Source organism: Felis catus, chromosome A2, assembly GCF_018350175.1.
Source record: "Felis catus isolate Fca126 chromosome A2, F.catus_Fca126_mat1.0, whole genome shotgun sequence".
Classification (NCBI taxonomy): Eukaryota; Metazoa; Chordata; class Mammalia; order Carnivora; family Felidae; genus Felis; species Felis catus.
Window position 1 is genome coordinate 2,031,397 of NC_058369.1, and position 27,710 is coordinate 2,059,106.

At 46.8% G+C, this 27,710-nt stretch overlaps 1 protein-coding gene across 1 annotated transcript in view; it reads left to right on the forward strand.

The window, feature by feature from the left end:
* LOC101084776 (zinc finger protein 77-like) overlaps positions 1-24,558 on the forward strand; it is a 42,711-nt gene extending 18,153 nt beyond the window's left edge. Inside the window, exons 2-4 of the mRNA XM_019815693.3 lie at positions 13,813-13,939; positions 21,493-21,652; positions 22,298-24,558. Coding sequence (XP_019671252.2) covers positions 13,813-13,939; positions 21,493-21,652; positions 22,298-23,567 — 1,557 coding nt within the window. The 3' untranslated portion in view covers positions 23,568-24,558. The remainder of the gene's footprint in view (positions 1-13,812; positions 13,940-21,492; positions 21,653-22,297) is intronic.
* Positions 24,559-27,710: the final 3,152 nt, after the last annotated feature.

Here is a 27,710-nt window from a genome sequence, read left to right on the forward strand (position 1 = left end):
GTCCTTTGCCTGAGTTAAGAGGACAGCTGGAAAGGACAGCTTAGGGAAACGTGGGGCAAAGTTCTGTGAGTACAAGCACGTTGGCTTGAGGTCTAGCTGGTGACCGACTTGGGAGATGACCTCAAATCTGCGCCTGGCTGAGGACAGTTTATTACAATCGGTTCCAACAGGGACCTGCTCCCATCTGCGAGAGGGGGATGGGCAGGAAGGCCCAGTGTCAGGATCCAGCCCCTGGGGTGGAGGAAGGCCTCAGGTCCCCAGGTGGCTCAGGTCCCCAGGGCCTTGTTCCTCAGCTCAGTGGATGCTCAGAGTGTGGGCCACCTGCAGTCGGGCCTGTGGGGAGGACAGTGGCCTGGGTAAAGTTTGCGTAGGAAAGGGGCAGTGGTGGACAGTTGGTCAAACCAGTGTCAATTCAGTCAAAAATCCAAAGTGAGTAAGGAGAGTCCTGTATTGAGAAGAATGATTGCAAAGTGGGGAGCAGGGACACCGTTGCACTTCAGGCTGGGGCCATGCCAGGGGCGGGGCACTTTTGCACTAGATGCAGGAGCCATGGGGGGGGGCAGCTGTTACATTAGAGGCAAGGGCTACGGGGGGGGGGCTGTTGCATTAGGGGCAAGGGCTGTGCAGGAGGCGGGGGGCTACATCGACAAGGAGGACACTGTGAGCATAAGACTTGCGAGTGTCTCAAGTTGTGTAAGTTGTCTGCGAGTTGTGTACAAGGGAGGAGAGGAGGAAAGAAACCAGGCGTGAGCAGGTGTGGTGCTGACGTTGGGGTTCCCTGAGGCCAGCCTGTCCCCCTGTCCCCAGGAGGGGCTGTGTGTGGTTCAGGCTGAGAGCAAGCCCACGTTCAGGGGTCTGGAGGAAGGAGAGAAGCCAAAGCAAAGCGGGACCAGCCAGCATTTTGTGCCCCTTGGTCCCGGGGACAAGCAGCTGAGCTGATCGCAGATGAGGCACAAAGTGTGGGTGTGGGGGGTCTGCACGTGGCCCTGTCGTGGGTGAGCCAGGGGGACTTCCTGTGAGCCTTCTCCTGGTCTGACGGGGGAGGGGCCCTCGTGCGGCCTGCTGTTTTCCAGACCCCAACAGGGTGGGGGAGGGAGTGCCTTTCCCTTCCACTGAGGTTTTCCTGGGAGCACAGGGCTCAGGTAGGCGTCTCCATGTCACCTGTCACCTGTGAGCAGGACCTGTCACCCTGTCCAGCCCAGCACAGATGGCTCTGACCTCCGCCAGCCTCGCGTTGAGCAGGTGTAAAATGCCCGAGTTCTTTCTGCCTCTTTTCTTCCCCTTCAGGGCAGAGGGTGGTAAGTGTGTCAGGTCGTTCCTGTCCCTGCTGACCCGGGTTACTGGGGGCTTTATCCGGAGAGCGTCCCCTGGGGAAAAGTGTCTCAGGACAGAACTGTCCTTCTCCATGAGGGTTGGGGGGGGGGGTTCTGCAGAGGGCTCCACACCTTCATGCCAGGTGGGTGGAGTCATGCATCAGGGGATTCATCCAAATGCTGGTGACAGGTCCACACAGGGTCCAGAGGTGGAAAAGTGTCTTCCTGATCTGTCCCCTGGGAATTGCCGGTGTCAGAGATGCACACAAATTCTGTCAACTGAGACGGGTTCAATTCTAACGGTACCAGGTCCCTGTTCTCTGAAAGGGATAAACAGCTTCCATTCTTGTGAAACCACGCAGGTGCCCTGGAGCCGCCCCTCCCACTGTGGCCTTGACCTCAGGGTGGAAGCTGTGATGCTGCACCTGGTTGTCCACACAGCAGCTTGGGGTCCCCGTGTCATTCAGATGACCCGGGTTGCTGGATGCTGGGGCCTCCTCTGGGCTGGGGACCGGCCACCTCCAAAGCTGGGCCTGGTGGGAGGCGAGGGAAGGTGCGGTGGGGTCTCGCTCACCTGCAGGTGGCCTCCAGCCCCCGGGATCAGTGGGGACCAGTGGGGAAGGGGCTGGGGCCGCCCCTGGAGTGTCTCCCTAGGACCAGTGTTGGCGTCGTCCAAGGGGTTGTGGGGTTAAGTGGGATCTGTGGAAACAGGAAGTCTGTGCAGGTCAGACTGAGGGAAGGCTCCTCGGGGTCAAGTGCCGTTGGAAGGGTCATGAACACAGAGCGTGTAGGGTTCAGATCCTAAACTGGGAGGGTTTCCTCTCTGGTGAGAATTGTGGCCCCAGAGGAGGGGATGCGGGGCGTGTGGAGCTCAGAGTTCAGTCCCCAGGGGTCTCTGGTCCCCTCCTTCCATCCCAGAGGACCGGTGTCAGCAGGGAGAGCTTGGCGCTCATGGGGGGACTGGGTGTCACCCTCTGCACTGGGGTGTCATGTGTGGTGTGGGCGCCGTGGGTGACCAATCTGAGCGGCTCCTGCTCTGGTGCTCGGCCCGTTGTTCCTGGAGAGGCTCTCGCTGCCCCGGGAGTCCAGTGTGGGTGACACTTAGGACTTTTGTCCCTTGGCCATACCTCTTTGTGCTGGCAGCTTTCCGTGTCGTCACCCCCCAGCAGGCGTCACTCGACCTGATGATCTCTGTTGCGGTGCGAGAGGGGAATATCAGCAGTGCCACCGGTGATGTGGCTGCCCAGGGCTCATCTGTGTCTCTCGGGCGGGTGCTTGCGGCTCAGTGTGTCCGGTGAAGCCCTCCGTCCCGGGATGGTGGGGCGTGGGGGTCTCCAGTTCATGTTTTCCTTTTGTGGGCTCTGCTGTTGCCGTTAGTGTGGTCCTGTCCTCAGGGTAAATGCCTCGTAAGTCCTTCTGCGCTGGGGGGACATTGCATATTGTAGCTTGTAAGTTACATGTTAGCAGGAAACGGGGTGCAGAGTATGAACCACTCGACAGTGCTTCTGGCTTGTATCACCTGGGTGGTAAACTAGGTTCCCAGCCTGGCTGGTAAACTTTTAAGCACCTGGCTGGTAAACTGGGTTCCCCGATCCCTGTGAGGTTTGAGAGGTGTTCCCCAGGTAGGGATATTGTTCTCTCACAGTCTGAAGCCATAGGGAAACACTGGGCTTCTGTCCAGTGAGATAACATATAAACCATGGCTAAACTGTATTCATGTTTACGAGAGAGGGAGCTGTGTGACATCCATTTGTGCGAGCCAGCTTCCCTGGGGTTGTCCTTGGACCGGTGGAACCTGCGAGGTTGTCACTTTTGTGACTTTATTAGTATTTCTCCGCTCATAGTCATTATCGAACACTATTAGGTTGCCACTGCTCTAATGTCCGTCCACTGGTGAGTAGTGCATATTATAGTGTCTCTGGATATTGCTGGACTGGTATTTGTCCAACCAGAGTTCTCTTTTTACTAAAGTCACAATTATTAGATTTCCATCAATGCTTTTACATTTCTGGGGAACGTTTTTGGACACCTCTGTTCAGTTTCTCTATGTTATTATTTGGGAGAACATCCCTTTGAACTATGACATGAGTTTGCCTTGGTTTCCTAGAGCTGTGTTTCCTTTTTTGTGTTGAAGAATTATCAGCCAAATGGGTTCTTTTGGTCTCCAAGGAGTCAGATCTGGAGCCAGGACCCTTCGTAATGCCAGAGAGGTCAGTTCAAGTAGGGCATCTAATGAATTTGGGACAAAGGAGCCATTTTTAATTGATCCCCATGTGGGTAAGGACATCTTGTCTCCATAGTAGTCCAAGGTCATGAGCTCCCTTACAGGCATGGCGACTGTCCCTATGAACATGTGTGAACGTGTTTTACCCTTGGTGAAGGTGCAGGGCCAGAGGAAGGGCCGATCATTCGGCGTGTTGAGCTGAAGTAGCCCAAAGGTAAAGTGCTGCTCAGTGACCTCAAGGGACTTACAGTCGCATCCCCAGCACGATATTTACCGTTTTCAATTTGTAAATAAGAGTAAATCATAGAACCTGTGCGTGAGAGGCACTTCCTGTTTGCAGGGGGAGTCAGAAGGTGCTGTGTCCGTGCTGAGCAGTCACGAGGGGTTTCACGTGGGTCCACGGGTCATGCTCATTCCCGGATCAGACGCCCTACGTATCGATCCTGAGTTTGAGCAACCTGCAATATTTCTTTAGAGACATTTTGTCCTTTCAAGGTCAAAAGGTGTAACAGGTGGATTCGGGCTTCCTGGGAAGAGGTCTGAGAAGGGGAGCAGAGACCGAAACCATCTACATATCATCAGAGAGCAGAGCCTTCAACAATTTTCCATCATCCAGACCAGCTTTTGAGATTCAAGAAAAGCGAGAAAGCCTGTGCCGCCCTGGGCGTGAGTGCCCTGGCGTGTTTCTGTTCCTTTCAAATGAAAGCAGAGATAACTGCGTTCATCCTCACAAACTGCGATACGAAAAATGCACTGTGCGGTTTCATTTCCTTGAAAATTTGCTCTCAGTGGGAAGGGATGTCAGCGTGTGGGAGTTGGGAACAGCAGGTGCCAGTGATCACCGTGTCCCGGACAGTCCTCCATCGTCTGGGCACTGGTAAAAGAGGATGGGTGCAGGGTATAATGGGATCATAGCCTCAGGTTCGTAATCTTCTATGGGCTTGGTGCCTTTAAGGGCTTCTTTATTTACAGGAAATTTATTAAATACGACAGCACTTTGAGGGATTTATTTGAATCTTCATAGGAGGTACACTGTGGGTTCTGCCAATATTAGTTGGGGATTTGCTCAGAAAGAGGATGGCAGGTGATCCAGCCGAGACAAATGATTAGTGTCCCCAGATGCCACTCTAGTGCGTCAGAGATGAAGTAGATAAAAGGTGTCCAAAGGGCATTTCGTCCCCTGGTTAGGTATTTTGAGTACCTTCATCCAGTTCTAGAATTACTTTCCCTTTGTGGGAGAATGAAATTCCAGCGTGATCCCTTCTGAGGATCTGTGCAGTGAATGACTAGAGGTGGAGGAACTAACGTGAAAATGGTGTGTCTGTCACACGGGACTAGACACAAGGGGGCGGGTTCAGAGGCAGGAACGTGTGCAGGTTCATTAGAGACTCCACTGTTGGAGCCCCGTGAGCTCTCAGCGGCGGGACCTGCTTCACAGTGTAGGTCCCGTGTCAGGCGGCACAGAGAGTCCCTCCCCATCTGGAGAGTGGTTTCTCCAAGCTGATCAGGAGGGAATTTGGGGCAGAGCCCCTGTGGTCCTTAGAGCCCAGCCGTTGGGCATGAGGAGGGCTTGGGAGGGGCCGGGAGGAGGGCTCCCACCTGGAGCATTCAGGCTGCTGATAACCTTCCCTCACATGTCCTGGATGTTGGCAATAATAGTGCAAACTAGGAGGTATTTGGTGGGGTTTTTTTTAATGTTTGTTTATTTTTAGAGACACAAAGTGTGAGTGGGGGAGGGGCAGAGAGAGAGGGAGACACAGAACCCGAAGCAGGCTCCAGGCTCTGAGCTGTCAGCACAGAGCCCACCATGGGGCTCAAACCAACGAACTGTGAGATCATGAGGTGAGCCGAAGTTGGATGCTCAACCAACCGAGCCACCCAGGCGCTCCTTATAGAAGCCTTCAGTTGTTCGTGGTGCAAATTAAGAATTTTAGCCGTCTTTCCTTCATGTGGGCTGTGAGTGGCCTAGTTTGTCAAAATAATTAAATATGCAGGGGATGAGATTTCCCAGCCCATCCTGGTCCTTTTAACGAAAAAGAAAGATTCCAGTCCAGCCCATTAAATGCTGCCTGATGGATTCCACATGTGAAGAAAGACCAGAAGTTACATTGAAGATAGGCTGAAGTCCATTGTAATAGCTACGTACAGGTTCATCAGGCTTTTGTGTGGAAATCTGGATTTTGTTTTAATTCACAGTCCTAGGAAAAGCTACTGTAATTGCTTGGTGGGAATTTTCCGACGTTTGGCATCTTTTCAGAAGTTGGGCCTCTCTCGCTCTCCCTCTCTTGGGTTAGTTTCATCCCATGTGTGGCCTGGGCCTCAGCAACATGCATGTGGACTAGTTGATCTAAATCTGGGAAACCATGTTGGTAAGTTGAATAGCCATGTCATGTTCTTCCGCGAGCTTATGGGGGGGTCCTGGGCACTTTTGGAAACTTCTGCCTTAATCCAGGGAACATGAGAAACATGGGCTTTTAGATCTTGAGAAGCCTTCCCTTTAAAGAGGCCTGGTTAACAGGCTGAGGTAAGGAGGGATCATGGGCAGGTTCAGAAGAAAAGGGGAAGTTCAGAGCTTGTTGAGGAAAGCGGTTGGAGGCAGGTCCCAGGTGTAGAGTAGCCGCCAGATGTCTGCAGACAGGGAAGCCTGGGCGGGAGAAAAAGACACTTCGGAAGCCATTTGTCGTTATTTCAGTTGTTTGCCTCCGTTCATTTGAAATAGTCTTTCGCAAAGAGGCACACTTAGATCCTGAAAATATTTGCAAGTCTTGAGGTACCGAATAAAATATGTATCAAATTCAGTTTGCTGGATTCATGACTTCCTAATTTCTTTTTTTTTTCTTTTCTCTTCTTTTCTCTCATTCTTTCTTTTCTTCTTTCCTTCCTTCCTTCTTAATTTTTAAATTTTTTTCTAACAGTATTCAATAAAACATGTTTGGGGAGATTGAAAGTTCCCCATAAAGGCCCTTGTAGTTCTAAATTATATTTGGTTCAGTTGCTCATTTTGTTAGAAATGCACGAGGATGCACCATGGTGTGTTTTTTTTGTTTTTTTTTTAAATTTTTTTTTCAACGTTTATTTATTTTTGGGACAGAGAGAGACAGAGCATGAACGGGGGAGGGGCAGAGAGAGAGGGAGACACAGAATCGGAAACAGGCTCCAGGCTCTGAGCCATCAGCCCAGAGCCTGACGCGGGGCTCGAACTCACGGACTGCGAGATCGTGACCTGGCTGAAGTCGGACGCTTAACCGACTTCGCCACCCAGGCGCCCCGCACCATGGTTTTTAAACATAAGATTGGCCAGGGTTCCATTTGAGGGCCCCCTCCATGCGCTTTGATAACTGGAATCCATTTCTTGGTAGTTTTCTCTAGACCAGAATAAAAATTTATGAACACTAGTCTCTATAGGAGTAGCCTTGTTCCAGAAGAAATCAGACCAAGGGCCAGTGCATTTCCAACAGGCACGATTCCAAGAGGAACAGTCCAGTTTTGGAAAGTAGTCGGAACAAAAATGAGTTCTCTGAGAAAGGACAAGCCCCTAACACAGGTTCTGAATAAACCCTGCAGAGTGCACACACAGGAGAGCGCAGACCCAGGGAGCGGGGCTCTGATCTCAGCACAAAACAACCTCCACTTCAGGGTCCCCAAGAAAGCAGAGAGAGCAGTGGGCTCCGTGGGTACCTGCACCTGTTTGCTCGCCAGCCTGGAGTGGTTGGGGTCTCCTCTGGGTCCCCTGGTGATCACCAAGTAACGTTAACTTAAAAATGAAACCGGCAGTTATTTCTCCAGGAAAAAAATGAGAATAGCAGAGAATTGGGATTTGGGACAGGTAAGCCCCAGCAATACCACAGGCAAGTCTGGAGAAGAAAGGGAGGAACAAAGGGAGGAACGCTTTTTCCTAGAGGAGAGGGGACATTGGGAGGGGCTGTGCCAAACCAGAAAGCCATTGGAGCAAACTGGGTGTTCCACGTGTAGTGGCTTCTCATTGGCTGAACTGTGGCTCTCTTTAATTGGCCGAGGCGTGGCTGTCTCTCATTGGCTGGGCTGCGACCATCCCTCATTGGCTGGGTTGTGACTGTCTCTCATTGGCTGGGCTGTGGCTCTCACTGGCTGAGCCCTGGCTCTCTCGCATTGGCTGGACTGTGACTGGCTTTCATTGGCTGGCCTATGATTGTCTCTCATTGGCTGGGCTATGATTGTCTCTCATTGGCTGAGCTGTTGCCACCGGAGGAAATAATCCTTCCTCCTGCATGAGCAGTGATGCATTACGGGTGTGCAGGTGCGTCTCTCCGTGTTGTGTCTGCCCTTGGCCCTGAGCGGCAGGTTCGGGAGCTTCCCCTGTGGACTCCTGACTCCACTTCAGTCGTGTCGCCTTTACTCAGCCTGGAAGAGGTGCCCGGCTCCTGGGTGGTTTTCATCGCTGGCGATCGGGAGTCGTGCCGCGGAGAGCAGAGCGCGTGCGCACGCGTGTGTGTGATGGCGCTCGTCCTCCCGGGTCTGGGGCAGGTGGATACGAGGAGCGGACCTGCCGTGCTGGGTGGGAACTCCACGTTGCTCATGCTGGGGGTCCACCAGACTCTTCCAAAGCGGCCGCCCCCGCTTACATCCGGAGCAGGATAAATGAAGGCGAATGCGCCCTGCTCACGGCCTCGCCGGCGCTTCCTGGGGCGTCTTTATAGCCAGTGTGGTGGGTGCGAAGGGGCCTCTGCTGGTAGTTCGAGGTGCGTGTCCCTCGTGACGAATGTCTAGCATCTTTTCATCGACCCACTGGCCATTTGCATATGTTCTTTGGAGAAGTGTCTGGGTGCGCAAATGTTAGGTGTGGGCTTTTCCCCGCCGCCCCTTTTCGGGATGAGGGAGTTCCTTTCTGTTCCTAGTTGGCTGAGTATTTTTGTCAAGAGAGGGTGGTGGGTTCAAGGAGATACCTTTTCTGTGTGTAAGTGATCATGGGGTTTTTGTTTCTCTTCTGTTCATGAAGTTTATGACTGCTATTTTGCTTGGTGAGCCAACCATTTTATTCCCAGATAAATCTCGCTTGGTCACGTTGTAGAATCCATTTTATTACTATTTTTAAAGTTTTTTTAAACATTCATTTTTTGAGAGTGAGAGGGACAGAGCATGATCGGGGGAGGCAGAGAGAGAGGGAGACACAGAATCAGAAGCAGGCTCCAGGCTCGGAGCTGTCAGCACGGGGCCTGAGGCAGGGCTGGAACTCACAGACTTGAGCGATCCTGACCTGAGCCGAAGTCAGACATTCAACCAACTGAGCCACCCAGGCGCCCCTGTAGAATCCATTTCATATAGGATTAATTTTGGTGTCAGGATAAACTGGCCACATGGGGTAGATTGGAAGTGTCTGTGCATGGTTGCATTTTGCATATGGATCCCTGATGTGTGGTGACATTGAACTCATTTCATGTGCTTTTTGGCCACTTCTGTATCTTCCTAGGGAAATGTGCATTCACATTTTTTTGTCCGTTATTTAGTTGTATTATTTGTCTTTATAATGTAACCTATAATATAATCTTGTTTATTGTTGTTACACAAGTTTTGAAAAACCTGTGTAGGTTACAAGCCTCGTGTCAGATGTGACTAGCAAACCCACGCTGCAGCCCCAGATGAAATGGTGCTGCCTTCGTTGTAGCTGATGTAGCTGGGATTCTGTGTGCTTAGGTTGTGGAAACATGTCTTTTATTTAAGTAATTCCTGATTATTTTCTCATAATTGTTTGCTTTTTCCTTCAGTGATGTGGTGCCCTCATATTGCTCCAAAGATACTATGTGTAGGGTGTTCAGATTGGTTGGGGAGGGAGGGTGGGCAGCATAGGCTGTGAAAGAATTCACCCACAGCAGAATTTACCCAACAAAGGAGTTAGAAGTCTGTTGAATGCACTGTAGGGGAGCTGCAGGCCACCAGGGGGTGGTGACGAGCTATGGTCATAGGGCAGAGTGAAGGAGTGTAGGGACACATGGAAATTCGCCCTTTTTGTGGTAACTGTGCCCGGTTGTAAGTAGACCATTGGAGAGTTGGGGCCTGTGGCTATCTAGAGGCGGGTCACTTCATGAGCCTGTTTTTTATCCGTCTGTGTGGTCACTGTGGGCCCTCTTGCCTAACTCAGTTTTCCATTGGTGAAGCCTGTGGTCTAAATGTGGCCCTGACATCCCCCTGACAGGCGGAAAATGACAAATCTTTGGCGTTAGGACAGGGGTGTCACCTTCAGTAGCTTCTTCCTGCCGAATGAGGGCAGAGAGATGTCCCTGGTATGTCAACATTCAGCAGGAAAATAAGCCTGAAGAAAAGACCTTTGATAGTTGACCATGATCTTCCTCCAGTCCAGGAGTTTCGCCAGTCATTAAAGGAGAGGGAGGGATCCTTTCAAGCACCGACGTGAGGATTTGTATCTGTCAGCGCTCCTGTTACGTTATGGGGGTAATCTGGAGCGCATACGTGGCGCTCTGTTTTAACGAAAGCATAGGTTCCTTTTTGAGCTGCTGCAGGATATCAGGCCATTGGGTATCGGAGGGTCACCTTCTCCGTTTGTGGGTGACTGTGTGTTGGGCTTGGTTAAAGATGGCTGTTGTATGCCTGGCTAAAACCTCTATTTGTAATTTTAAATCCATTGAGGTTTTCCAGGAGAAATATGGTTACAGGAGAGGACCATTAATAAGCCTTCAATGCCTGATGTCTAACCTTAACAATATCCTAATTATGAGGACTTGCTGGCAAATGGGAGCTACCTCTCCCCGGAGATAAGGACGTCCCAACCTGCACCATGCAATCCAATATAAGGAAAATGAGGGCATCCCTTACTTCTGTGAGTCCATAGTTAATCACGTGGAGTGGGATATGCTCAAGCATTTAAGGAGTGAATTTCTTATCACAGCCATGCAGAATTGGTCAAGGTGACAGTTGAGTCATGCAGTTGTTGGGGAGTCCTTCCCATTTTCCAGCTGTTCAAATAATGCTGTGTCCCTGGGGTTCTGTTCTTATCCACACAGAGTAACAAGCATGACGATTCCCTGTACATGAGTTATTGTGGCAATCTCTCTGAAGTTCACGTCAAGTTGTCTAGCGTTGGTATTCAGAATTTTAATAAAAACAGCAGTTTTAACTTTTAATGATTTTAAGTCATGAGAAAGGAAGATATGAAACCTTAGTTTGGAGAGCTCTAGCCAGATATTTGAGGAAACCAGGAGAATTCAAAACCTAGTCTGGTTTATGGGGCGCCTGGGTGGCGCAGTCGGTTAAGCGTCCGACTTCAGCCAGGTCACGATCTCGCGGTCCGTGAGTTCGAGCCCCGCGTCAGGCTCTGGGGTGATGGCTCGGAGCCTGGAGCCTGTTTCCGATTCTGTGTCTCCCTCTCTCTCTGCCCCTCCCCCGTTCATGCTCTGTCTCTCTCTGTCCCAAAAATAAATAAACGTTGAAAAAAAAAATTTAAAAACCTAGTCTGGTTTATAAGAAATAGTACCAAAAACCCAGTACCTACAAAGATGTTGTTTTGAAAACATAATTATTTTCTCTCTGCATTCACTCTTATTTCTAGAGATAGCCAAATCAAGACTGATTTGTTTGTAAAACAGGTCCAGTTTTAACAAAATGGCCTAGTTATTTACAAACGCTCAGCAAGAACAGTGATTGGCCATATAAGTTTTTTAAAAAGCTTGCTTTGCTCAAAATTTTCATAAGGAATCTCTAGATCGAACTTTTTAAAAAAACTTTATTTATTTAAATGTTTATTTTTGAGACAAAGAGAGACAGAGCATGAACAAGGGAGGATCAGAGAGAGAGGGGGAGACTTAGAATCCGAAGCAGGCTCCAGGCTCTGAGCTGTCAGCACAGACACTGACATGGGGCTTGAAATCACGGACCGTGAGATCATGACCTGAGCCGAAGTTGGACGCTTAACCGACTGAGCCACCCAGGTGCCCCTCTAGAGACTGAAGTTTTAATAGCCCCTCGAGGCCAGAAGACAAGCCAAATATTTGTCATCAGACTTGTCTGCAAGACCTGTAGATTTATGTGATTTCTTCTTCTCAAGGTCCCCAAACCATCCTGAGGTTTCCGGCACCTGCCAGGAGTTGACTTGACTCACCTGGTAAGGCTGCTGGGAACTCTGTCAGCAAGGCATCAGGCCAGTATTTCCAGGGGGGTTGATTGGCTCCACAAAGTCCACCTTAATTCCTTCAAGCTGTCTGGTTAGTTCTGGGTCTATGCAGGTCTGTCTCAAATCCGACATTCCTGGGGCGCCTGGGTGGCGCAGTCGGTTAAGCGTCCGACTTCAGCCAGGTCACGATCTCGCGGTCCGTGAGTTCGAGCCCCGCGTCAGGCTCTGGGCTGATGGCTCAGAGCCTGGAGCCTGTTTCTGATTCTGTGTCTCCCTCTCTCTCTGCCCCTCCCCCGTTCATGCTCTGTCTCTCTCTGTCCCAAAAATAAATAAACGTTGAAAAAAAAAAAAAAAAAAAAAAAAAAAAAAAAAAAAAAAAAAAAAAAAAAATCCGACATTCCTGTCAAATCTTTGGTGAAATAACCAATGTGACCAATGGTGTCTTGTTACAAGGAGAAGAGATTCTGACTGTACTTAAGCAAAAAGGAGGGGAGGACTCAGCACTCAGATGTGTCGGAATGTGTTTGCTTGTAGATCAAGATGGCAGCTGCATCCATGGGAACTAAGGAGTTGAGGGGGGAATCTGACAGAAGCAAGGCTGCCGAGACTCAGCCAGCGGCAGGAAGGGTCCCAGCTGAGTCCTTCCCATGTGCGGATTCACCACGGCCGAGCTGCCATTGCCACCTGTGCCACTCGTTGGGAATAGACCTTGGGAACAGAGTGGAGAGGAGGGGAAAGGGGTCATTCGTGCATACAGGCCCGAATGGTCTGACCTTGTTCACCCTCAGACCCATAGACCATACCAGGGACCCCTTGGATAGAGAACTTTGGCTGCCTGGTGAGGACTGTGGTTACACCTGCCAAAGGGCAAAAAGAAAGGAGAAGGAGTCAAGGATCCCCCCTGAAGGGCAAGAGGGGAAATCCCTCATCCTGTTGGGCAAGGGGTGCCCCGTAGACGCCCCCTGGGACTTGGGATCCTCACCAAGGAGGAACCTCTCAGGTGGAGGTTGTCAGGTGCCCAGAGAACACTAGAGTCAGGCCACCAAGGGAAACTCCCAGAAAATTCCTAGAAAATCCCAGGAGAGGCCCAGTACAGCAGAGGGTCCCTGTGAAGGCCATCAAATGTGGGGTGACCCGATCAGGGGAGGCCCGCAGCTCGGGGGGTGAGAGAATTCCCCCCAAGGCAGAACAGAGGAGATGGGAGTTTGCTGAATACCCTGCGAGGGAGCAGCGGGCAGGACGGTAAAGAAGAGACCGTCTGCCAGGAGGCGGTGCTGGGGGCTACAGTTATGGGATCACGAGGGAGCATGGGAACCTTTGGAATGCTCCCTGTGTGGGACCTGTGCCCGGTTGTAAGTCGCAGGGGTTAGTTAGGGCCTGTGGCCATTTCGAGGCAGGTCACTCAGGAGCCCGTGTGCATTCAGCTGTGTGCTCACTGTGCCCTTTGCTGCGTATTTTTCCATCACTCAGGCCTGTTGCCTAAAAACGGTCCGTCCATACGCTGTGATTCTTCCTCCTGTGTTAACGTGAGCGGTGGCTGTGTCCCCATCAATCCCTCAGGGACTCTTCCTTCTGGTGCCCTTTTCCTTGAATTCTGGGCCCTGGGTTAAATGTTTGAGCGGCCCTGCTGACTTCCAAGTTTCTTAAGGCCCCGGACTCGTCTTACACATCAGGTGTGCCAGGCGCCCGGGCCCTGGCCTGTGTCCGTGCCCAGAGCCCAACTAATCTGGGGAAAGGGTCATGTCTGCCTGTCGGAAGAGAGGGGATTCCACCAGGCTTCTTGACTTGTTCCTTCCAAGGCAAGAGCTCCTCCCATCAAGGAGCCCTGGAATCTGAGTGTCCACAGCATCCTGATATTCTGGTTCCAGTTCTTGGAGCTGACGAGGCATAATCGTCTTAGAGCAAGCCAAGTGTGTGTCCTCCGGTCTGTGTGTTGTCCGAGTGAATATTTCAGTTTTCGGTCTGTACAGTACTGGTCTGCTCAGATCTGTCTCAGTGTAAATAACCCAGTAAATTGGGTGTGTGTAAGTCTATGTCAGCTGTTGTCCTCACCCTCTGTTGTGACTCAGGGGTCCTAGGAATGGAGTGCAGCTCCCTGCCCGTCACCCTTTATTCTCCCACACATGTGGGTGTAGAGGGAGCTTTGCTGCAATAGAATGTGTGGTATGTTTCAGGCCTCTGTGGTCTTTGAGGATGTGGCTGTGAACTTCACCCCGGAAGAGTGGGCTTTGCTGAATCGTGGTCAGAGGAAGCTCTACAGAGATGTGATGCTGGAGACCTGCAGGAACCTGTCTGCTGTGGGTAAGGATGGCTCCATACCTTCACTAGTCATTTAGGGAAGAAATGTTTCTTACAATTGGGTATTCTTACTGGGCCGGAGGAATGGGAATACGTTGGAAGAAGGACAGAGTTGGTCCAAGCATTCATGAAACCTATCTGGAGTCATATAGCTTTTCCACAAAAGCATAGTTTTATGTGTTAAATTGGTTGTTTATTACCCTGTTTTTTAAAGTTTATTTATTTTGAGAGGGAGAGAGAGTGTGTGTAGACACTACTCATGAGAGTGGGGGACGGGGAGAGAGAGAATCCCAAGGAGGCTCCGCACCGTCAGCACAGAGCGCAATGTGGACTTGATCTCACGAACCGTGAGATCATGACCTGAGCTGAAACCCAGAGTTGGGTGCTTAACCAACTGAGCAAGCCACCAGGCACTCCAAGGCCACTAGTTTTAAGACCAAGAAATGTTGCCGACTTGCTACATGCCAGCACAGGGAGGAGACAAACAAATATGTTGTAAAGGAAACAACAGGACAAAACCACTGAAAATGAGCTACATGATACGGAGATAAGAGACCTACCAGAGACAGAGTTCAAAGTCATGGTCCTGCAGATCCTCACCAGTCTTTTGAGAGAAGAGTGTAGAAACACAGACCTTCAACAAGAAGATAGAAACTATAAACAAAAACCAGTCTCAGCTCAGAGTTTCCATAACTGGCCTGAAAAACGCCAGATGGAATCTGCAGGAGGTAAGAGGATGTTAAACACAGATCAGTCATCTGGAAGATGCACTAGTGAGAAGCCACCAGGATGAACAGCAAAAGAACAATACTGACAAATAAGTGAGGACAGGTTCCGGGACCTCTGTCACTACTGGGCCGCTTGGTTCTTGTCCTGGATGCACCAAAGAATCGGAGACCTGTACCAGAATGGGGAGCTGGGGTGGCTTGAGTAGATATGCGTAGTCATTGCGCTTTCCATTAGAGAAAAGGGGCCACTGCTGGAGTAAGAGGGGCCGTGGCCCCAGGATGCTCTCCTTTGAAGCCTGCTTCGTGTCCGTGTAAATTTGCCTTTGGTTGACATTTTGACTGGCAAAATGGTGGTTGCAGAATATTTGGGCTTCTGTGCCTGTGCCTGCTCATGATTCATTCCGTTAGAATTGTACAGATTTATATATTGTCTATTTATGAGTTTTTGCTATTTATGAGTTTTATGAGCTTTTGCTGTAACCTTAAGAGTAAGTTGCACTCTTTCTGCACATGGCTCAGCTCTTGAAAGTCCCAATGTGGCTTTTTGTTTTTGAATTTGTTTTTTTAGAGAGAGAGAGTATGCAAGCAGAGGATGGGGCAAAGGGAGAGGGAGAGGAGAGAGAGAGAGAGAGGGAATTCTCAGGCTACACGCTAAGCACGGAGTCCAAAGCAGGGCCTGATCCCATGGCCCTGGTATCATGACTTGAGCCAAAATCAAGAGTCAGATGCTAAACAGACTGAGCCACTGAGGCTCCCTCATACACACCCCTCACACACACCTCCCTCATACACACCTTTGTGGCTTTTGAGCCAGCTCGGTGGCTAGGCCTTTCCTGTTTTGTTAGCCCTTAGAGGTGGCTCTGTAGGTGTGGCTGTTAGCCCCACCCCCCGCCACGCCCCACGTAGGGGTGGCTCTGAGGTTGTGGCCAGATCTGTTTTATCCCTCCTCACTCATGTCTAACTAACTGCCCCACACTATACCATGTCAGGGGGAATAACATTTTATTAGAGAAGTCTAAGGAGGGGAAGAGAGAGAAAGGGGCAGAAACTTACTAGAAGAAACAAAAGCTGAGAATTTCCCTAATCAGGAGATGGGAACAGATATCCAGATCCAGGAAGGACAGCAAGCCTAAACAGGATGAACCAAAGGACGTTCACGCCAAGACTTACAATAAAACGGGAACAAACTTAAAACTAAGGAGATAAGGTCTAAGAAGAAAGAGAAAAGCAAACTGTAAACTCTAAGGGAAATTTCGTAAGGCTGTCAGCTGATTTTTTTAGCAGAAACATGGCAAGTCAGTGGGGAGTGCCATAATACTTTCGAAGGGCCAAAAGGAAATAACTATGACCAAGGATATTCTACCAGGCAAAGTTAATCATTCAGAATTGAAAGAGACAGAGCTTCCCAGAGAAAAATAATTAAAGATGTTCATCACCATTAACCCAGCTTTACAAGAAATCTCAAAGGACTTCTTTTAAATGGAAAAGAAAAGGCCATATGTAGAATCATGAAAAGTATGAAAGGAAAAACAAAATTGCTGGCAGAGGGGCACCTGGGCAGCTTAGTCAGTTAAGCATCCAATTTCAGCTCAGGTCATATTCTCACAGTTCCTGGGTCCGAGCCCCACGTCAGGCTTTGTGCTGACCGCTCAGAGCCTGGAGCCTGCTTTGGGTTCTGTGTCTCCCTCTCTCTCTGCCCCTCCTCTGCTCACACTCTGTCTCTCTCTCAAAATAAATAAACGTTAAAAAAAATATTTTTAATTCCTGGTAGAAGCAAATGTGTGGTAAAGATAGTAAACCAATCACTTACAGAATTAGTATGAAGGTAAAACTCAAAAGTAGTAAACTCAAAAGTTGTATCTTGAGGTTACTCAAGGGATACACAAGAAAAGATGTGAAATATGTGGTTGCTGGCTGGCTCAGTCAGTAGAGTGTGTGACTCTTCATCTCAGAGTCATAAGTTCAAGCCCCATATTCATTGGTGTGAACCCTTGGGGAAAAAAAGACATGAAGTATGACATCATACCCATAAAATGTGGGGGAGTATAAATGTGTTTTAGAATGTGTTCAAATAAGCAATTATTAATGTAATACATACTGCTGTATGCACAAGATACTACATATGAACCTCATGGTGACCATAAACCAAAACCCTATAATCCATGCACAGAAAATAGTGAAAGGTACACAAGCAAAACATTAGGGAAAGTTGTCAGATCACACGAGGAGAGAGCATGAGTAGAAAGGAACAGAGAAGAACTATGAAAGCACTTAGAAAACATTGAACGAAATAGCAAGAAGTACATGCCTCTCAATAGTTACTTTCAGTGTAGGTGGACTGAAGGCTCCAATCAAAAGATCTACAGTGACTGAATGAATAAGAAGAAAAGACCCATGTATATTCTGCCTGCAAGGGAGTCACTGTCACCCAGTGGACACAGACTGAAAGTCAAGCAGATGGAAATAGATTTTCCATGCAAATGGAAGTGGGGGAAAAAGCAGAGGTAGAAATACTTCTATGAGATAAAGCAGACTTCAAAACAAAGACTGTAATAGACAAAGGCATGACACGATGACAAACAGATCAATCCAACAGGGGGCGTATAACAATTGCATATATCCATGCATCTGACAGGGACACCTCAATATATAAAGCAAACATTACTAAATACAAAGGCAGAAAATGACAGTAGTACAGTAATTGTGAGAGAATTTAACACTCCACTAATATGAATGCATAGAACGTCTAGACTAATAATCAGTGAGGAAAGAATGGATTTCAATGACACATCAGACCAGATGGACTTAATAGATGTATACAGGACAGTCCATCCCGAACAGTGGAATGCACATTCTTTTCAAGTCTGCATGGAACATTCTGCAGGATAGACCATAGGTTAGGCCCAAAATTTTACAAGTTGCAGTAAATTTAAGAAGACTGAAACCATACCAAGCATGTTTTCCATGCATAGCAGTATGAAAGTACAAGTCAAGTACAAGAAAACAGAAGGAAGCTCCAACGCATGGAGCCTAAACAGAATGCTACTAAACAACAAAGAAATTAAAGTGAAGTTGTTAAATACCTCCAGGTATTCACTGAATGAATGCCGTGATGGAAGATTTTTGGCATGTGTAGCATAAGCAGTTTGAAGAGGGAAGTGTATAGTGACACAAGCCTACGTCAGGAAACAAGAAAAATCTCAAACATTCTACCATTGCACCTAGAGTAACTAGAAAAAGAACAAGCAAAGCCCAAATCATAGCGAACAGAGCAGAAATAAATGAGATTTAAAAATAGATCAATTGCAAGAAGAGCTGGTTTTTTGAAAAGATAAAATTGACAATATCTGGTGAAAGTAATCAAGAAAACAAGAGAGAAGGCTCAAAATTAGAAATGAAACTAATGAAACTAGAAAGAAAACTTGCAATCAACACCACAGAAATACAATGGGTTAAAATAGATTAGCATGAGAAATTGTTTGCCAACAAACTGCACAAGCTAGAAGAAATAGACAAGTTTTTAGAAACTGTAATCTGCCAAGGCTAGATCAAGACGTAATAGAAAATGTAAATACATCCATTACAAGAAACAAAATTGAATTACTAGTGAAACAACTCCTAGGAAAAATCCAGAACCATCCAGATGGCCTCACAGGTACATTCTACCAAACATAAAGAAGAGTTATACCTATCCTACTCAAACTATTCTCAAAAATAGAGGCGGAAAGAATACTTGCAAGTTCATTCCATAAGGCCAGCATTACCCTGATACCAAAACCAGACAAAGTCACTACAAAGAGAAAAAAAGTTACACAGGAATATCCCTGTTGAACATAGATGTCAAATATAAAACAAAATGTTAGCAAACTGAATTCAAAATATATTCAAAGGAGCATTCACCACAATCAAGTGGGATTTATTCCATGGATGCAAGGATTTAACATAAGCATATCCATCAACATATGATACACCACACTAATGAGATAAATTATTAAAAATCATGTGATCATCTCCATAGATGTAGAAAATCTTTGGACAAAATTGAACCTCCATTCCTCATAAAAACTCTCAAAAAGTGTGTATACAGGGAATATACCTCAACAGAATATAGGCCACATATGACAAACCCATAGCTACCATACTCAGTGGTCAAGAGCCAAAAGTTTTTCCTCTATGATCAGGAACAAAACACGATGTCCACTCTCACCACTTTGATTTAACATAGTACTGGAAGTCCTAACCAAACAAGTCAGACAAGATTAAGAAATATGCAAACTGTTAAGGAAGATGAAAATATGGTCAATATTTGCAGATGATTTGAAACTATTTATAGAAAATCCTTGAAACTTCACCAAGTACTATTAGAACTAGAATCATTGAAAGATACAAAAGTAATAATACCTAAGTCTGTTGTTTTTCTATAATAGCAAAATGGCAGAAAGAGGAATTAAGAAAGCAATCTCATGTTCAGTTCCTTCAAAAACAAGAAAATATAGTGAATAAATGTACTCAATGAAGTTGAAAGGCCTGTACTCTGAAAGTATAAGACATTTAATGAATGAATTGAAAATGACACAGTAAGTGGAAAGATATACCATTGTCCTGGATTGTAAGGGTTAATATTGTTAAAAATGCCCCTACTATGAAAAGCACTCTACATATTCAATGCAATCCCTATTGACATACTAATAATATTTTTCAAAGAACTAGAGCAAAAATTCTAAAATTTTTATTGAAACAGTAAAGATTCCAAATAACTAAAGCAATGCTGAGAAAGAAAGCATACCAAAGCTGAAGATACAACAGTCCCAGATTTCAAACTATACTACAAAACTATATGAAACAAAACAGTATCGTACTGGCACAAAAAGAGACCTATGGATCAAGAGAACAGAAGAGAGTCCAGAAATAAACCCATGCTTATATGGTCAAATCATCCACAAAAAAAGGAGCTGATTGTATACAATGGGAAAAAGACTGTCTCTTCAATAAATGGTGTTAGAAAAATGAGACAGCTACCTGCAAAAGTAAGGCTCGACCACCTTCTTATATCATCTCACACAAAAGTAAACTCAGTATGGATTAGATACTTATGTGTAAGACTTGAACCCACATACCTCTTAAGACAAAACAGAGGAGATAAACTCATGGACGTCATCAGCCTTGGCAATATTTTTGTGGAATCCTCCCTTCAGGTAAGGGAAACAAAAGGAAAAATAAAAAATGGGATGAGGAACATAACAGACATTTTCCTAAAGGAGATATAGAGTTGGCCACTTAGCACATGAAAAGCTGCTCAATAGCACTTTTCGTCAGAGAAATGCAAATCAAAACCACAATGAGCTGTCACCTTAAAGCAGCCAGAATGGCTACCTCCAAAAAACACAGGATATAACAAGTATTGGTGAGGATGTGGAGAAAAGGAAACTCATCTTGTTGGTGGGATTTAAATTGGTGCAGCCACGTTGGAAAACAGTATGGAGCTTCCACAAAAAGCTAAACATAAGTACCATATGGTCCATAATTGCATTTCTGGGTAGTTCACCCAAGAAAAAACCAGGACAGTAAGATACATGCACCCCCACATTCTTTGTGGCATTAGTCACTATTCTCAAGATATGGAAACAATGCAGGTGTCCATCAACAGATGAATGGATAGTGAAGATGTGGTATCTACATACAAGGGACTATCAGCAATATGAAATGGATGAAGTCTTGCAATTTGTGACAACTTGGATGGGTCTAGAGGGTATTATTCCAAGTAAATAAGACAGAAAGACAAACACTGTCTTTTATATGTGAAATCTAAAGAACATAATGAACGAACAAACAGCAGAAAATAAGGATAGACTTAGAACTACAGAGAATAAAATGGTGTTTGTGAGATTGGAAGGGGATGGAGAGACAGGTGAAATCATGGAGGGGATTGAGAAGAACAGATTTGCACTTATTGAATAAATAAGGAAGGAAGGAAAAGTGGAGCACAGAGAATATGGTCAATAATTTTATAGTAGTTTTGTATAGTGACAGTAATTATACCTATTATGGTGAGCACTTTTTAATGTATATAATTGTCCAACCACTATGTTGTACAACTGACAATAGTGTAGATCAATATGCTTCCACTAAAAACAAAACACAGGTATCCATTAGCAATGACCTTGAAGACTATGAATCCATCTTCCAAATTGCTTGATGCCCTTCAAATACTCCCCCCTGCTGAGCTGTTCTCCAGGGACAGGGCAGTAGCCACACACACCACCCGACCTCCCGTTGGCAGCTGGGACAGTGCAGAAGGCTTCACCAAGGGCCTCTGTGCCTTCAGGACAGACCAGCAACCCTCAGGTGCACCAGGTGCCAGAGAAGGGAAAAGCATCTGGACACATCCATTAGAAAGGTGACTCAGTCTTTCTTTGAGAAGATGATGTTTGTCATTCACTTGGCTTCCCTGCCAGACTTTTCATCCATTCTCACCCTCAAAGTGAGCCTTTTGTGTTCCTCTTGTAGGGGTAGGGGTGGATGTGTGTATCTTGCCTAGTTAGTATCTGATAATAATCTGATAATACTTATCTCCACATTGGTCTCCATATATTTTGAAGTATTGCTGAGTAAAGAGGCTGCCATTTCATACACTCTTCTTCTTAATGGCAAAGTCCCAAACCACTAGGGTCCCCAGAATTTTTCTGTGGTCACGTGTCCATTCTTCCTGATGAACTTCCTTTACATTTTGGGATCGGTATCTGACTGGAAGTCGATGTAAGGTCTATTTCTTATCCTGAAACCTCAGACCATTCCCAAGAAATTAAATTATGCTACTAATTCTTGCAGGTTGTCGAAGTCAAGGTAACACAAGTGCATCAAGGCCTCAGTGGAGCATTTTGCTGAAAACAGGAATATTTACAAGAAAAGATTCGTGTTCTGTTTTTGGAGAAAAGCAGACATTTTGTAGCAGAGGAGATCACCTGCAAACCCAGGAAGGGCATTCAAGGTGACTGACACTTGCATGGGAGGAACGGGGATGTTGGCGATTATGAGACTAGAAATTAAAGAACAGCTGTAAGCCTAGCACAACAATTGTGTAGTCGGAATTTTCACAAGACAGAGTTTTTTGTTTTTAAAAAAATTTTTTTTAATGTTTATTTTTGAGAGAGAGAGAGACAAAGCATGAGTGGGGGAGGAATAGAGAGAGAGGGAGACACGGAATCCAAAGCAGGCTCCAGGCTCTGAGCTGTCAGCACAGCCCGACACGAGGCTCAAACCCACAAACTGTGGGATCGTGACCTGAGCTGAAGTCGGATGCTGAACCGACTGAGCCACCCAGGCGCCCCACAAGACAAAGTTTTTATAAATGCATTGTAGATACTGATCATCTGTAAAACAATTCAGTTGGGAAGAATGATCAGGGAAAACTATATGTAAGAAGCCCAGAAAGTTATGACTTTGAGTCCTTAGCCAGAGCAGTAAGCTTGTACCACTTTGTAAGCATGGAGACAGTGCCACAAACATACCCATTCATTGACAATGGCCATTAGGTAGTCCAATAATGATTAACAAACATCAATATATCATTAATTAATAAAGAGATCGCTTATAAGCATTATTCCCTAACCATGTGCCTTCCTATTTTGAACAGAAGTCCTTTGGTGGAGAGTGTTTGTGAACGTATTGAAGGAGATCCATGTGGAGAAACCCTGAACCCGATTACAAGTCTTACTGTGCATGAGGGTTATCCTACTAGAGGCAAATCCTGTCAACATGCTAAGCGTAGAGAAGCCTTCGCAGATGGTTCCTTCCTTGGGAAGCCAAGAGGATCTCACCCAGGACTCAAACTTAGTCCCGGTGAGGAGTGTGGGCTAGCCTGCAGCTGCGTCGTGAGCCTCAGCGCTCACACGGATACAGACCTTATAGAGGAACCCTATGAAAGTCAGGACACTGGGAGAGTATCTAAGACATCGAAGAGGCTCAGTAGTAAAAAATCTCTAGAGTGCAAGAAATGTGGAAAAGCTTTCACTCGCACGTCTTCCTTTCAGGGCCATGTGCGAGGTGACTGTGGAAAGAGAGTCCATGCGTGTGATGTGTGTGGGAAAGTCTTCAGGTATAACTCAAGCCTGCGGACACATAAGAAAACACACACTGGGGAGAAGTCCTATGAATGTCAGCACTGTGGGAAAGCCCTCTCTGGTCGCAGTGCCCTTGTAAGACATGTGAGAACACACACAGGGGACAGACCCTATGAATGTAAGGAATGTGGGAAATCTTTTTGGAATTGTGGACATTTTAATCGGCACATGACCATGCACAGTATGGTGAAACCCTGTGAATGTAAGCAGTGTGGCAGAGCCTTCCGGGATCAGACAGATCTGCGAATCCATATGAGGACACACACGGGGGAAAGACCCTTTGAATGTCAGCAATGTGGGAAAGCCTTCAGATATCTTGGAAATCTGCGAGAACATATGCGGACACACACGGGGGAGAGACCCTATGAATGTCAGGAGTGTGGGAAAACCTTCAGGTACAACTCAAGTCTGCAAGCTCATGTGAGGACACACACTGGGGAGAGACCCTATAAATGTCAGCACTGTGGAAAAGCCTTCATTCGACACCACACCCTCGTACTACATACTGCGAGAAGACACTCAGTGGGCGGACACTTGGAATGTAAGGAGTGTGGGGAAACTTTCAGGAAGCATCGACCTTTTGAACGTCACATGACCACACACAATGTAGTGAAACCCTATGAATGCGAGGAGTGTGGCAAAGCCTTCAGGTATCACAGAGACCTACAAATACATGCGCGGACACACACTGGGGAGAGACCCTATAAATGTCAGCACTGCGAGAAAGCCTTCACCTCCTCTGAGAACCTGCGAGTACACGTTAGGACACACACTAGAAAGTGACCCTATGAATGTCAGCAGTGTGGGAGGGCCCTCAAGTGTCCATCACACCTGGAAACACACACGTGGACACACACTGGGGAGAGACACCATGATTTTAAGGAGTGTGGACAAACTTTCCAGAAGCGTGAACATTTCAAACGTCACTCGAACACGCACAGTGCAATGAAACTGAATAAGCAGTGTGGCCTCCTGGGATCACACACATCTGCAGGTACATATGAGAACACACACTGGGGAAACTTTGTAAATGTCTGCTCTGTGGGAAAGCCTTCGTTTGTCTCTCTTCCCTTCAAGGACACACGGGCAAGCACAGTGACGTGAAACCCTGTGAACTTCAGCACCGTGGAAAAGCCTTCAGGTATCCCAGGAATCTGTGAGCACAGACACACTGTGGGAAAGCATTTATTCTCCCTTAAAATTTTATTGGGAATGTGAGCCAACACACTGGAGATGATCCTGAACAAACAAGATTTTGGGAAAACATCAGGTATAGAACTTGATGTATTTTGTTCACAAAAATTCCGGCAGGACAGAAATCTTTTCATTGTTATGAATATGACTTTGTCTTTCAAAGTGCCTCTTCCTTAATGGGGATCCCAAATGTATGAATTCCTAGTTCATGTCACTGATATGAATGCTAATGGTTTTAAGTGGCCTTCTTTCTCCTCTGCATCTGTACAACATAGATGTTGTTGTCTCAGATTTCAAGTAATCACACTGTTATGCACAACATGTCTCCTTTCCATTAGTATATACCCAGGAGTGAGAAGAGAGTGTGTGTGTGTGTGTGTGGCAGTGTGTGTACAACTTTATATAATTATAGAAAAAGATTTCTTTAATTTCACCTTGCAGAATGTTTCTAGTATATGATCACAACATGTAGACTTCTATTGTTGAAAGTTCTGTTCTCTGTTGCAGATACTGGAATTTCCTGAGTCAGTACCTACTCTTCTATTCAATCCTTATTATTAAAGGATATATTTTCACATCAGTTCTCTTTTTTTTTTTTTTTGTTATTTATTTGTTTTGAGAGAGTGGGGGAGGGGCAGAGAGAATTCCAAGCAGGCTCCACACTGTCCACATGCAACCCGATGCAGGGCTTGATCCCACGAATTGCAAGATCATGACCTGAGTGGAAGTCAAGAGTCAGATGTTTAACTGCCTGAGTCACCCAGGTGCCCCGAGTTCTCTCTTTTTATTGAATGGACAATTGGTAAACTTCCAATATTGTTTCTTTTTTTTGGGACTAATTTTTGGTGTCAGTCAATTTTGTGCCAAGTTGTGACTTTGCACCATGACTCAGGTTTGCCCGTTTGTTTCCATGAGCAGTGATTGTGGTGGAAATCCTTATGAGGTGCTTTCCTCTGGCCCCCAGGACATAATACCTGGGGTGCCTAGTACCCCTGATATCAGCCAGATCAGCTGGCCAAAATATAGCATCTGATAAATTTTGGACCTAGGAACCTCTTCAGTTTTATCCCCATTGGAGATAAAAACACCTCATTGTTTCCATAATATTCCAGAGTCCTGAGGTACCCCAAGTGTGTATCAACTATCGGGCTAAATGTTTTTGGTTTTGCCCGTGGCTAAGGCATATGGCCGAGTAGCAGTTTGTAACTCCTACTACTGGGCTGGATGTGAAAGGGAAAGCATTGCTGCTCTAGTACCTTTTAAAAAAGGTCTTGCAGGCTGGCTGGCTCAGTCAGTGGAGTGGGCAACTCTTGCCCTTAGAGTTGTGGGTTCCATCCCCATACTGGCTGTCAAGATAGTTTTAAAAAATGATACGATGTTATTTAAAAAACAAAAAAGATTTCCGATAGTACACCCAAGCTAATATTTACCACTTTCATCCTATTTAAAAGACCTATCCGTAAACTATGAAAAGTCTTCATTGTTCAGAGGAGTGACGTGTAAAATGCCACCAATCAAAAGGAGACGTGTCGGCGATCTGCAGTCCTGAGGAGGTTTGTCTGGATCCGAATGTAGTCTCTTTCCTCAAGGCATTTGATGACTGGGATCTCCTAAAACCCCTAAAAGCCACAGTTTCCCGCAAACTGGCTGGTTTCAAAAGGCCATGATCCAAAGGCCTGCACAGGTCCAGGTAGGAAGAGTCTGAGTCCGCACAGGAGTAGGACTGAAAGCACACTTCTAACGGGTGCGGTTTCTGACCCCAAAGTGACGTTAATTTTAAGTGTCTATTATTTTACAAGCAAAAACGAGTTTATTGGGAGTAGCAAGGATTGCAAATCAGGACAGGCAAGAAATGGCCAATCCATGGGCAAGTCCAGAGAAGAAAGGAGAGGATGCTCTTTTATAGGAAATGGGGAGAGTTGGGAGTGGTTGTGGTAAAGAAAAAGTCCATTGGGACAAACTGGGGGTTTGAAGATGGTGCCTTCTCATTGGCTGGTCTATGACCACCTCTCAGTGGTGGAGCTGTGATGGCGTGTCATCAGCTGGGCTGTGAGTGTCCTGCTCAAAAGTATGGGAGGAGGAGCCAGACACATGCATCTTTCCTACTTGTCTGTGAACGACTAGAAGAAACAGTGTTGTTGATGAGGTGAGTCTAGTGGTGGTGGGAATGAGTTCTCCTATGGAGCTCCAGGCGTAACTGCTAATATCTGGAAACGCATCTTTCCAATGTTTGTTGTCCAAAATAGCTCTGAGATGTTTACTTGAAAATCGATACCAGAATGAAAACCTGTACTTCCTCCCTGCTAGAAATTGTGCTGAAAAGGATGTTTCTTCCCACGAAGGATGGGTAATTGATTGGTATTGCTTCACTCAGAGGTGTTTCCTTATTTCCAGTGGAGGAAAAATGGGCCAGGCCTTTCCCTTTTCCTTCAGACCACTCATGCTTCTGTTGGTCCGCCCCCATTTGACACAGATCAGTTTCTATCTCTGTGTCACATGGCCTCCAGGGATGATGCCCTGGTCCTGGGCGTGGTGGGAGTCTGGTTGTATTTCGGGTGGAGTTGGGCTTCATGTCTGAGATGATGTGTGAGGTGAGCAGTCCCACGGGGGCTTGGGGAAGGAAATGGTAAAGGGAATGTTCAGCAATGTGGTAGTTTAAATGGAAAATCAAGGTATCTGTACAGTGTTTGCAGAGAGGAATGCTTATGTCTAGTCATTCCAACCACTGTCAGAATGGGCCTTCCTCTCTGCTGTCCTCAGTTCACCAATCGATACGACCACTGGTCACGTGGATACCACACACTAATAAGGCTCAGATATAGCTGCGCTGAACTAGGACAGCATGGAAGCCGTGGATCAGAACCACGCTTCTGTTTCATCACCGGTGGAAAAGAGTTCAAGCTGGACATTCCATGCAACTCTCTTTTTCTTAGCAGACCCATGACATCATTGTCACACTGGCTTATAAGTTGTTAGCCCTTCTGCATACCCAGTGGCAGTTTTCCTTCTGAAGCTGGAGTTCTATTCTTTGTAGTGCCTTCAGATTCTGAGAAGTTTTGCTGGGATGCCCATTGATGTCTGTAGGCTGTGACTCTGCACGTGTTCTGTGTGCCTTTAGCGGTAGCCAGTTCGTGTGACCAACCCAGGTGCACAGAAAGGCCCAGGATAATCGTGTATTATGATCACATCCTAGGACAGTCAGTGCATGTAAAGAGGGGGTGACACTGGGGAGCACCACGGGGGTGAGCGAGCAGAGCAAGAGGGTGGGCGGCCATGAGCACGAGGCCATGTGGGCAAGTGTCTGCAGTGCCTGGATCGGCATGGAACATCACTGTGTGCTCTGAGCCAACGGTGTGGGACATGAGGGAGGCTCATTACTTATTACCTGACAGTATAGAATCTGGGAAAGAAGGCTCAGTTTCAGTGACCATCCTGAGTGCTTCCTTTCTTCTTGTGTCCTCTGGAAAATCACCTGCATTTGTAGGCCTCAGGCAACTCAGACAAGGAGATAAAAAATATCTATCTTACAGATTTTGCTCAGGGGAAACTGGATTTATATATGTTGGTGGAGTTCCTTTATGGAAGGAACACACTGCCGGGTATGAGTAAGCAGCAGGTCAAGTGTTCACACAGTCAGCGACAATGGCAGTCATAGCCTCAGACACGGAAGCCGGCCCGGCACTCAGTACTGGGCTGTGACATTCTCTCACTGAGCAGAAACCATTCACCCAC